The sequence below is a fragment of the Hippopotamus amphibius genome, chromosome 10, assembly GCF_030028045.1.
Source record: "Hippopotamus amphibius kiboko isolate mHipAmp2 chromosome 10, mHipAmp2.hap2, whole genome shotgun sequence".
In the NCBI taxonomy this organism is placed as follows: domain Eukaryota; kingdom Metazoa; phylum Chordata; class Mammalia; order Artiodactyla; family Hippopotamidae; genus Hippopotamus; species Hippopotamus amphibius.
In genome coordinates, this window is record NC_080195.1 from 64,949,970 (window position 1) to 64,962,144 (window position 12,175).

Here is a 12,175-nt window from a genome sequence, read left to right on the forward strand (position 1 = left end):
TAGAATGGATGGAGTCCAGGTACTTCCTCTTAACTTTCTCAGAATGTGATGTGTTGGTGACTATAGAAGGAGTTATTCATTGGTCCTTCTTCTTCATTAACATATGTTCTGTGATCTTGCGTTAAGTCTATTTTGACAGAAATGTTATTTTAATTATTGAAGTGCAATCCTGATGAGTTGTCTGTTGAAGACGTTCTTCATCAACCATCTGACAGAAACGAGAATGGAGTACCAAAGTAGCACCAAAATTTGAGAATTGGAGTACCAAATTTGAGAATATGGTCAGGCCTAATTTGCATATGACAGTAGTCAGTTTACAGAGAGAGGGGTGGGAGAGGTCCTGTTAGAGGAGTCCTGTTGTGTGATCTATGTTTGCAAATCAGAAAAGAAGTACATTGCAGCTGGATTTTTATCCTAGTAAGTAATGTAAACTCTCAACAGAGATAAAGCTTAACAGAAAATATATTTCGTGACATACTTATAAAGCAGCTACTGTGACATCAGTAATTTGTGTAGCATTAAACTTTAAGGTAGGAGAGATGGCGAAAAACCTAAATTCAGTTTTAGATGAACTGTTCCCAGATTTTTCCCACCATAATACTGTTGTTGCCTTTCACCTCCTCCCCTTTCCAAACACAATCTTTTCTGTTACCATTTAGCAGGAAATAGGTCACATAAACCAGAAGTCATCCTTAATCAGACAACATACAAACTGACCTTGGAGGTCCTAAGGAAGCTTTTGTAAGAGAATATGATGGCTTACACATTCTAGACACTGCACTCAAAAATAATGACTAATTATTTAGATTGAGTAGATTAATTGTAGTTATGAGAACTATATTATAGTTACGTTTTAAAAGATTTTACTTTTTAGGTACACATACTAAAACATTTACAGATGAATTTATGTAATGTGTAGGGTTTACTTCAAAATTATCCAAGGGTGGAAGGAGCAAGTGAACATACAACTGAAACAAGATTGGGCCTGAACTGATAATTGTTGCATTTGGGAGCTAGGTACATACAGATTCATTACACTTTTCTCTCTGCGTTTGTTTATGTTTGAAAATTCCTAATAATTTTTTTAAAAAATGCATAAATGAATGAAGTGTCTATTTAGGGCCCAGAGTACAGCTTTCCATGCTTCATGCATTGAAGACACAGGGAACATCAGCTCTTTTAATTTTTTACTTAGTGGCATTCAACTTACTTAAACTAAAGAAAAACCATACACCCATTTCTCCCAGCACCTACTCCCCCCACCCCACCCCCAGCCTCTGGCAACCAGTCTGTTCTCTGTATCTGAACTTATTTTTGGTTTGAACTAATTAATTTTTAGATTCCACATGTAAGAGAGAGCATACCATATTTGTCTTTCTCTGGCTTGTTTCACTTACATAATGCCCTTGAGGTCCATCCATGTGTGGCAAATGGCAAGATTTCATTCTTTTTTATGGCTGAATTATATTCCATTGTATATATATAACACAATTTTTTTATCCATTTATCCACTGATGGACACTTAGGTTATTTCCATATCTTGGTTGCTGTAAATAATGCTACAGTGAACATGGGGTGTGCATATATCTTTTCTAATCAGTGTTTTCATTTTCTTCAGGTAAATATCCAGAAGTGGAATTGCTGGATTGTATGGTAGTTCTATTTTTAATTTTTTGAGGAACCTCCATACTGTTTTCCGTAGTACCTGCACCAATTTACATTCCCACCAACAGTACCCGAGGGTTTTCTTTGTCCACAACCTCACCAACACTTGTTATTTCTAGTCTTTTTGATAATAGCCATTCTAAGAGGTGTGAGGTGATATCTCACTGTGGTTTTGATTTGCATTTCCCTGATGATTAGTGATGTTGAATATCTTTTCATGTACCTATTTGCCATATATATGTCTTTAGAAAAATGTTTATTCACACCTGTCCATTTTTTAATCAAATTGTTGGGTTTTTTGTGTGTTTTTTGTTTGGGTTTTTTGTTTGTTGTAGTTTTGTTTGTTCGTTTGTTTTGCTGTTAAGTTGTATAAGTTCTTTATATAATTTGGATGTTGGCCTGTTATCAAATCTATGCTTTGCAAATATTTTCTCCCATTCAGTAGTTTGTCTTTTCATTTTGTTGATGGTTTCCTTTGCTATGCAGAAACTTTTAGTTTGATTTTGTTTATTTTTGCTTTTGTCGCTTTTGATTTTGGTGTCAGGTTCAAAAAATCTTGCCAAGACCTATGTCAAGGAGCTTACCACGTATATTTTCTTCTGGAAGTTTTATGGTTTCAGTTCTTACTTTCAAGTCTTTAATCCATTTTAGGTTAATTTTTGTGTATGGTGTAAGATAATGGGTCCAGTTTCATTTGTTTGTTTATTTCTGCCATGTGGGCTGTCTAACTTTCCCAACACCATTTATTGAAGAGACTCTCCTTTCCCCATTGTATATTCTTCGCTCCTTTGTTCTAAATTAATTGACCATATATCCATGGGTTCATTTCTAGGCTCTCTATTCTGTTCTGTTGATCTGTGTGTCTCTTTTTATGCCAGTTCCATACTATTTTAATTGCTATAGCTTTGTATTGCTCTACTTAGGGCCCAGAGTACCAGTTTCTATCCTTCAGTGCATTAAAAATGCAAGGAACATCAGTTCTTTTGCATTTTGCTCTTATATATTAGAACTGTTTGGTCGAAATTATGTAGATCTGCAGGAAAATTCACTCCAGGCACACAAATATGTACTTACATTTAATATTCTTGTTATCAAAAAATAGGAGGAAGGTTTAGCTTTCCTTAAATATTTGCTCCTATGTTAGAAAATATCAGTGTAAGATGGGAGAATTAAGTATCAGCTTTATCATCTGTAAAATGATGGAGCAAATAATTGAGTTCCCTTGAAACCCACCAGAGCTGAGCACATGTGGCAGTAAACATCAAAGGATTCTGTATTAGCCTGCCTATATCTCTTCATACCACCTTAGTTCAACTATTTTACCATTCCAGATTTCATTCCCAAGTTATATACCAGAAGCTGAATAAGGAATTGTTGCAGTTTCTTTTCATTAACCAATCCAAAAAGCACTTGTTTTTCTTTTTTTGACACTTTGGCAAAGGAGGTGTTCAGTTTGTTAATCAGAGTGGTGCTTGGGAAAGAATAAACTACATACCACAGAATCTGCCACAGAGTGTATGCTAAGTAACTTAGGAGAGCCAGAGTGATACTCCACCACTGATCAGAGTGTCAGTGGAGGGCAGGTAGATTACCACCTTCCCATCATACCAAGTGGATGGGATGATCTTAAATACTGAATGGTTTCTTTAAAGATGTTAGCTCTTTTCATTCATAGCCTCATCTCTAAAAATGATGCTCTGATGCCATTTTTTGCCTTAAAATGATCTTATAATTTTTACAATTTTTAAAATAACATATTACTAAAGTCAGGATATAATGGAGAAACAAAAATATGGTGGTGAATATCATATACCATCCGTCTCTAAAAGTCAGCATTATCTGCAGGGTGAGAAAATAATCTTGTCCTATTTCCCTCCCAATTGTGAATTCTTAATGTAGTTAGTTTTTGAGAAACAGAATTGGGATATTAAAAAAAAACTTCAATAATTACCAATAAATGAATTTCTCGTCCAAAAGTATTTGCACAAATCTTTTTGCAGCATCTAGTTCAAAAGCAAGATGAGGGGCAAAACTTGATATTTCACATATTATTACATTCCATATGAGCTCTCAGGACAGATGATGATTTCTGAATATAAACTTATTTTTTTCCCATTGATTGCTTATAAATCAAGACTTTAAAAGACCCAGGCAATTAAAATGGAAATATGTAGCCATCGTTATGTGCACAGGAACTTTTCCAGAATTGATTTTGAAATGGATTATTCTAATTGATCCTACCACTTTATAATGAATTTTTATCAAAATGTACTTTTTATAGAATGTTGAATTAGCACTGGTGCCTTTTGGTAAAGAGAGACATGATTCAATTTCCAGTTTTCTGCAGGACTCTAAAGTTTTGACACATTAAAATTGTAAAATAAAGTTAGACTCCTTTTCTTTGGCAAATCAAAGGTTTTTGTAAAGAAATTTTTCTTCAACAATTTGAAATTTGAAATACTGAACATATATTTTGTTGGCTCCCTGTTCTATTCTTACCACCTTCAACATAGCTTTTCCTCCACCCCCACTGCCTACCTGAAAACCTCTTTTTTTGCAACTTCTTTTTTATAGTAGAACTTTGGCCTCTCTCAGTAGTATTTTATTTGAACAAAGACCAATCAGCACAATTTGTGTGTTTATTCAGGAGTCAGACGGCCAGGGCTGCCCCTTCTGTCGCTGCGAAATAAAAGGAACGGAGCCCATAATCGTGGACCCCTTTGATCCGAGAGATGAAGGTTCCAGGTGCTGTAGCATCATTGACCCCTTTGGAATGCCGATGCTGGACTTGGATGACGACGATGACCGAGAGGAGTCCTTGATGATGAATCGGTTGGCAAATGTTCGAAAGGTAAAACTAGGAAACACAGGTGTTTTGGGTGTGTGTGGACATGAAAAAGAAATGATGCTGTCACAAGTGGGGTATGACTGATTGTGTTTGGGTTTGAGAAAGAAAGATTCTGGAATCAAAAGAAAGGTGAAGCTATAAGTAATGTTGAAAGGCTGATGGAATCATAGAATGAGAAAGAACTAGACTACTGAGAGTGCTCTCGCTGGTTTTAAACTCCAAAATGAGAGATGGTGAGAGCTTTCATGTAGAATTAAACATCATCCGAGTCTGGCAATAGCACATCTGTGAGGAAAAATTTAAGAGAGGAATTTATTAAAATTAGGAATGATGAAGGGGATGAGGGGAACAAAAAAAATTAGGAATGATGGAACTGGTGAAAAATAGTCTTTGTTGAAATCTAAAAGAAGTGTCTAATAGTTATTTTCTTACCAGGAAAGCCAGCCTTCTGTTTGGCTAAGAAGAGGTCACAGAAGGTTTACCTTTGTGAATTTACCATAGTCTGGGGTTTGCTTATCAATATTGCTGACTCAGAAAATTAACTTTGTCAGTTCACTGGGAATGGATGCTGCTGCCCAGTTGAAGTTTATGTAACCAAGCCCACAAGAGACTAGTCAATGAAACAATGCCAGTGGAGTAATTTACAAACTGGAAACATAATGATCAGAAGGGCTGGACTCTGAGCTATCAGGCTATTCTCTGTACAAAAAGATAAACGAAATTCAGATTACACTCAGAAGTGTTTTGCTCTTAAAACCAGGTAAATGGCAATGAGTGGTATGAAAGGGTCTGCACACACAGTAGGCAGGTGCCCCCCTTCCTTCTGCCTCAACGGCAGGCATGGCTAATCAATTATGGTCCCCATCTCTGCTGAGTTCACACTTGGCCTGCACAGCCGTATAGAACCTCCACTGCAGTTCATTAGGATTTGGCAGGTAACATGCAACCTATTTGCCATCTAGGTGGAGCAAGGATAATGTGTAACGACATCAGATTGGATTTACCATAGTGTGTCTCTTGCGATAGGGAAACACGTGGTGCGGGAAACAGATGAGGTGTTTCAGGGGTTATCCCTTCTTTAGGGCTGTGTCAAAATTTACTTCTTGGCCTTGTGCATTTTCTGTGTTCCAGTGTGCCATGCTCACCAACGTCTGGTCCTTAGGATTTTTAAAAAATTAAGTAATTAATTGGTGGCATTGGGTCTTCTTTGCTGTGAGCGGGCTTTCTCTAGTTGTGGTGAGCAGGGGGATAATCTTGGTTGCGGTGCACGGGCTTCTCATTGCGGTGGCTTCTCTTGTTGTAAAGCACTGGTTCTAGGCACGCAGGCTTCAGTAGTTGTGGTGCACGGGTTTATTTGCTCCACGGCATGTGGGATCTTCCCAGACCAGGGGTCGAACCTGTGTCCCCTGTGTTGGCAGGCAGATTCTTAACCACCACACCACCAGGGAAGTCCCTCCTTAGGATTTTTTTAAAATGAATTTCTGCATATGGAGATATATTAATACCACCAGCATGGCTACTCTCAAATTTTACTTTGGTCTAGGATGATTTTTATTCTTCACCTCATTGGTTTTTCATAAATGTCATAATTTAATTCTCAGAGAAAGTACTCTTGATTCTATCCTTTAAGGCTGACAACTACATTCCATTTTTAGTTTTGAAGTTCATGATCCCTTTGGCCCAAAAGATGGAAGAAAGGAAGTAATTATTCCTCAGTAACCCTAGAGGATGAACAAGAAAAGAAATCTCAGATTTAAACAGGGAATTGAGACTTGATTTTAAGATGAACTCTTAATCAGTAACCAATATTAATATGCATATGAGCAAAACTTTTCCACATATTTTATTTTCTCAGCTTGAAGAGGTAAATATCCTTCTCATTTTTCAGATAAGGAAATGCGGCTCAGACTAGTCATGTGACATGGCTGCTTTAGGAGGTTGTGGAGCCAGAATTCAAAGTTGTGTCTGCTGGATAAGAATACAGTGATATATCTAACACTCCACATGTAGCTCTCTCACATGCAGAGTGATGAAATGGTTTCTACCAAGTCAGATGGTGAACTGTATCCTAAAATATTTGTCATATGATATTATCTTAATAGAGTAAAATAAAGTAGTAACATTTATGATTTCAATGAGCTGGCAGGGTTCTGGTTCTTAAATCCTTGATCTTATTTGATGGTGACACCAGTCCAATAGAGAAGCTACTGGTACTGTCCTGTTTTATAATGGAGGAAATTGAAGAAGAAAGAGGTGGAATAACCTGCCTAAGATCCCAGTACTACCCTAAAGCAGAACTGGTGCTTTATTCCAGGTCTTCCTAACTTCAAAACTCTAGCTGTGGGACTTCCCTGGTGGTCCAGTGGTTAAGACTTTGTGCTTCCAATGCAGGGCGCACGGGTTCAATCCCTGGTCGCGGAACTAAGATCCCACATGCCACATGTTGTGTCCAAAAGATAAAAAACAAACAAACAAAAAAACTCTAGTTGTGAGCCATCATGCAGTACACCTCTTTTGCCCTCTTTGGAACATGTCACACACACTGTTCTTGATAGAGTACAAGTCTCTGTTCTCTGAAGGTCTTTTCAGTTCTGTACTATAATGTTTGTCATGAATAGTTACTAACTCCCAATGAAATTTTAACCAGAAGTTAATAATTTAAATCGTGATCTGTTGGTATTAACCTATAAAGATATCAATATTTATGCCCTAATTGGTCACCAAAAACCCAAGCAAATTTGATTAGGCCCTGCTAATCAATACATAAGTAACTATTACATCTGTTTTCCAATATACTAGTTGTATGTGGCTATTTAAATGTAAATTTTAAGTGATTAAGATTTAATACAATTTAAAAATTTTATTCCTCAGCCCCACTCAACATATTTTAAATGTTCAACAGCTCCTTGTGTCTAGTGCCTACCGTGTTGAACTGTACAGATGTAGAACATTTCCTATAGGTATTGAAATATCTATTTAGACAGATATAATAGAAATATCTAATATCCTGTAGATAATTATATTGGACAGATCACTCCTGTAGGTTCTTATTAGAAAAAGCTAGGTCTTGTTGCAAAAGAGCTTTCCTTTTAATTTAGTAAGCTAATGGTCTTAGCTTTGTGCTGAATGCTTGACTATGATCTAGCACTAAAATTGGCAATCTGTGGCCTATTTTCATTTTCCTGTGAGCTAATGATGATTTTACATTTTAAATGGTTATATATTTAAATGATTTTTTTTAAGTACCTACATAATTTCCTTGATTGTGCATCTTGGCTTGCAAAACCTAGAATATTTACTATCTGGCCCTTTAAGAAGAACTTTTCAGTTCCCAGGCCTAGGCCCCCTTAAAGCATTTAAAGAATGTTTATTGAATGCATGGATAATAGGGAATGACAGAAAAGTATTTGAGAAACATACAACAGCTCAAGTAGTTTCAATGAAGGAGGTGGTAATGTTTTCTAGCTAGGAGAAAGGCATTTCAATTTTCTTTACTAAATGACCTTTCTTCTTTCAGTGATTGGTGTCAGGGTGGGGAGCAGGGCCTTTAAGAGCAGTTCTTTCAAGAACTTTGTACACCTTACTGCTTGGGGGAAAATGGTATTTACCCTATATGAGTTTGGGAAAGGTTGCAGTTTCAGCTTGATTTCCACTGAATTAAGTTGAAGCTTGAGCTTTGCTTCAGTAGTGGCACTGACAATTGAAGGGCATCACTGCTAAGGTAAAATGAGCACAGAACGTTCAAAGGTGACTCTGGTGGTTTTCCCTGATCTTTCACGCACTCTCACACTGTGCATGTTGTGTTCTCTCTGGCACACTGGTGAGCTTTCTGTTGAGGGAGCTGAGAGATTTTGACAATGACCTTCTCTTTAGTTTATCCAAAAAAGAGAAGGGTGGTGCCGTTCTCAGACATTATTATCCCAGCAGTCAGCAGTGTGATTTAACAAAGCTTTCACTCCAGTCAGTGTCTTCTCTATACTTTCCTATGGTAGTTAGAGACTGGAAAAATTTAAAGAACTTGTAATCATTTGTTTTCAAGTTGAGGAATCATATTTCAATTAAATGTCTTAGTAAGCACTGATCTGCCTCTAGTCGATTAAACAGGTTGTGAATTTTATAATTTCATAAATCATTGCCACTTAACTTTCAATAAAACCTAAATTTTACTGCAGACACAAGCATCAATTCTTTCTGAATAACTGGGAAAAACATTACTATCATATTATGCTCCCATAGCACTTTATAGATGCTTCTGTTTCAGGAGTTACACTAAATTGTTATGTTTTATTTAGAGAACTGTCTTCTCCATTAGACTATTAATTCTTAAGGCCAGTGCCAATATCTTCTTTATCTTCGTGTTTCCTGGTACCTAGCATTTATTAAGTGAAATGACATGCATGTGCATGTTCGCGTGGTCTGTGAGGGCAGGGGCCTGACTTTGTGCACGTTTTTCATTCCAATCTGAAGACTATGTCTGTGCAAAATACCAAATTACAGATTTTTTTCAGTTCTGTCTTATAGCTGAGGTTATAAACAAATATCACAGATCATTTTGATGCACTAGCTCTTCTACCAGATTTTCTTCCATTCTGTTTTTTTGTCAGTCTGTTGCCTCATTCATTCATTCATTCATTTTAAAAATATTTTATTCTCTCAACTCCACGAGTGACTGTCAGTCATTGTCCAGCAGAAGGAATCAGTTTTCTTTTATCTGCCATTTCAAATACTCATCTCCATCTTTCTCCTGATGACTATATTGTGAAATCATTTGTCTGTCTTAAGCATATTGCGTTCTTTAAATTAGTAATGCTTCCATCACAGCATGGAGAACTGAGCTGTTTGTATATTCCTGTTGCCATGGTGATATCCTGCAGCTGGCGTTTATAAATAGTAGCATACTGAACATATAGAATGTAGTTTTATTGTTTGTTTTATAAGTTTATTTAGTAATGCTAATCTTACAGAAGCAAATAGAACCTATAAATCTATAATACAGTGTATTGGTTGCCTTTCTAGATGTAACTGTTTTATGAGTTTCACTAGAAGATGTTTTAGGTTTTCCTTGAAATTGTACCATTGCCTGAGTTCTTAAGCTGTCAGAATTTCTAGGATAATTGGATCTGAGTGAGTCCTTAGAGGAAGTCCAGGGTGTGATTGGTAAGATCACATCCTTCTCTCTGACTTCAGTCAGATCAAAGCTAAGAAAAGGTGTCTCTTGCTAGTCAGAATTTTGTTCATTTTGCCAAAGGTGTAAAGAATCTCAGTAGTTCCTTAGCAATTACTTTGGTAGAACATATTATTCATGAAATACATAAATTACAAACAAATGAAGATTTGATACAAAAATATGTTGACAGGTTGACCTAGTGTATGAACTGAGATTAATTCTCTTGGTCTTAAACATTATATTTTCTTAAAACAATATGTAAAATTTTAATGAATGACCATGTAAGAGGAAAAACAGGTGTGACCAGAGAGAGGCCAAAGGAATTATTCTTCATCTTTTTTTAATGCATTCTCCTAATGCTGCCATCCGTCACCAATTAAAATACATATAGCTAGTGGAAAACTTAATATATCATCGAAGTCTTCCTTCTCCTAAGAATGTGTGAAGAAAGGATCCATACCACTCCTGATCCTGAGGAAAGAATTCATGTGTATAGATCACAGTGTTTTTGCAGTGTTCTTAGGAGGGCATTACCTTTTTTAATGTGATTTAGATTCCAGCCACAGGGCTCAAGTACATGCTGGAGCAGTAAGGATAAAACCTGCAACAAAAGTGAAGTTCAAAAATAACAAGACATTTGAAATGTAGAACATGGTTCTCAGGTGGCAGTTCTACCTCATGAGGGTATTCAGAAATATGTGGCGACATTTTTCGTTGTTACAATGACTGAGAGATCGAGGGAACCACTGACATTTAGTGGATGAGATCAGAGACGCAAAACATCTTGCAACCATGGGACAGTCCCGCCTAAGAATTATTCGGACCACATGCCAGTGGACCTCACCCCTCCCGCTGTGCAACACAGGCAGAGTCGAGGATGACAATAAACAATCCAAAGCCACAGGTTCATTGTTTGCCATTTAATTGCATTCTGTTTACTGATTTCTTACAGCTCTCCATGCAAAATAGTAGCATTTTATTTATTAGTAGGTGAATATCAAAGGAAAAAACTACCTTGTCCAACACAGTGTGATGATATAGGGGACCTTGAAGACACTGTCACGTATTCCTCAAAAATAGCTGAATATGTAGTGATTTAGGGTTGGCCTCCTGTGGTGTAGACTGTGAGCTCCTGGAGGGCAGAGGCCGTGCCTTGCTCTTCTTTTCATTCTCAGAGACTCCTGTAGTGCCTGACACATGGTATATGCCATCGAGAAAGTTGGTTTTCTTTTTTTCATTGAATGATCAGTGGTGACACTGTTCTTAACTGTACTGTTCTTAAGAGAGCTGTGGTCCCTGGAGTCCAGCAGCCTGCGTTCATCTTCTCGTTTTGACACTTAGTATCTGTGTGCCTTACATTGGTGATTTAATTGCCTGTGCCTCAGTGACCTTGTCTGTGAAACCCTGCCTCTTAGGGTTGAGATTAAATGAGTTCAGAAATGTAAAGCCATTGGGACAGTGCTGGTACATAGTAAATGTTAAGTATCAGTTGTTATTAACATTATTTTTAATATAATGTTATTTAAGACTCCTGCAGTATTGCTCTATTTCTGAGAATTAAATATCAGTATTTTTGAGATGTCTGTGGAAGTATTTTTTCTTTTAGATACTATTAGCTGTCATTGTTTAGGAAGAAATAGACACCACAACTGGATTGGTTTGGCAGGAGGTTGGTTGTATTTCTTTAGTTTATTAATGTATATATAATTCTGATTTCATTACATGACCACATTAAATTTACTGTACAACTATCTTATAGGTTTAAAACAGAGAAAATGCAACGTTGCCAACATGTCAGCTGAAGTATTATTTTAAGGACTATATAATTTAGATAAGCTTACAATAATCTTCTTTTCTACATGAGTAAATTAAAATGATTAAGTACAGGGAACTCTAGTCAATACTCTGTAAACGACCTATATGGGAAAAGAATCTAAAAAAGAGTGGATACATGTATGTGTATAACTGATTCACTTTGCTGTACAGCAGAAACTAACCCATATAGTTTACAACCCATTGAAAATCAACTATACGCCAGTAAAAATTAATTTAAAAAAATGATTAAGGACATATTCTGTAAAGTACGGTGAAGAACTTAAGTAACTAAATAGCAATTGCTTATTGTTCAAAGCAACTGTAACTGATATTTTGGGAGCCATAGGGCTTTCACATGAAGGCGTTTTTCAGTGGCTAAGGTTAATTCCTGTAATTCCCAGGATGTTCTTGTTTCTCAGCCATTTTTATGGAGATATTTCTGAATTATATGTTACTCTTCCCTGACTTCTCAAAATTGGCTGTGCAGCTGAATGAACCAAAGGGCGTAAGGAGCCACTATAATCAACGTGACATACTTCTTAAGGCTTACATTTTGCTACAAGATTTAAGGGGAGGTTGCACACAGACAGGAGAACCATAACTTTGAATTAAAATCACATATATATTTGGATCAGAATGTAAAACTCATATAAATGTTTAAAGTAAAATGTGAAACTTCA

At 36.6% G+C, this 12,175-nt stretch overlaps 1 protein-coding gene across 4 annotated transcripts in view; it reads left to right on the forward strand.

The window, feature by feature from the left end:
• CBLB (Cbl proto-oncogene B) overlaps positions 1 to 12,175 on the forward strand; it is a 199,815-nt gene that overhangs the window by 129,822 nt on the left and 57,818 nt on the right. For all 4 annotated transcript variants that reach the window (XM_057697271.1, XM_057697272.1, XM_057697273.1 and 1 more), the window contains exon 10: positions 4,313 to 4,516. In XM_057697271.1, the coding sequence (XP_057553254.1) occupies positions 4,313 to 4,516 (204 nt within the window). The remainder of the gene's footprint in view (positions 1 to 4,312; positions 4,517 to 12,175) is intronic.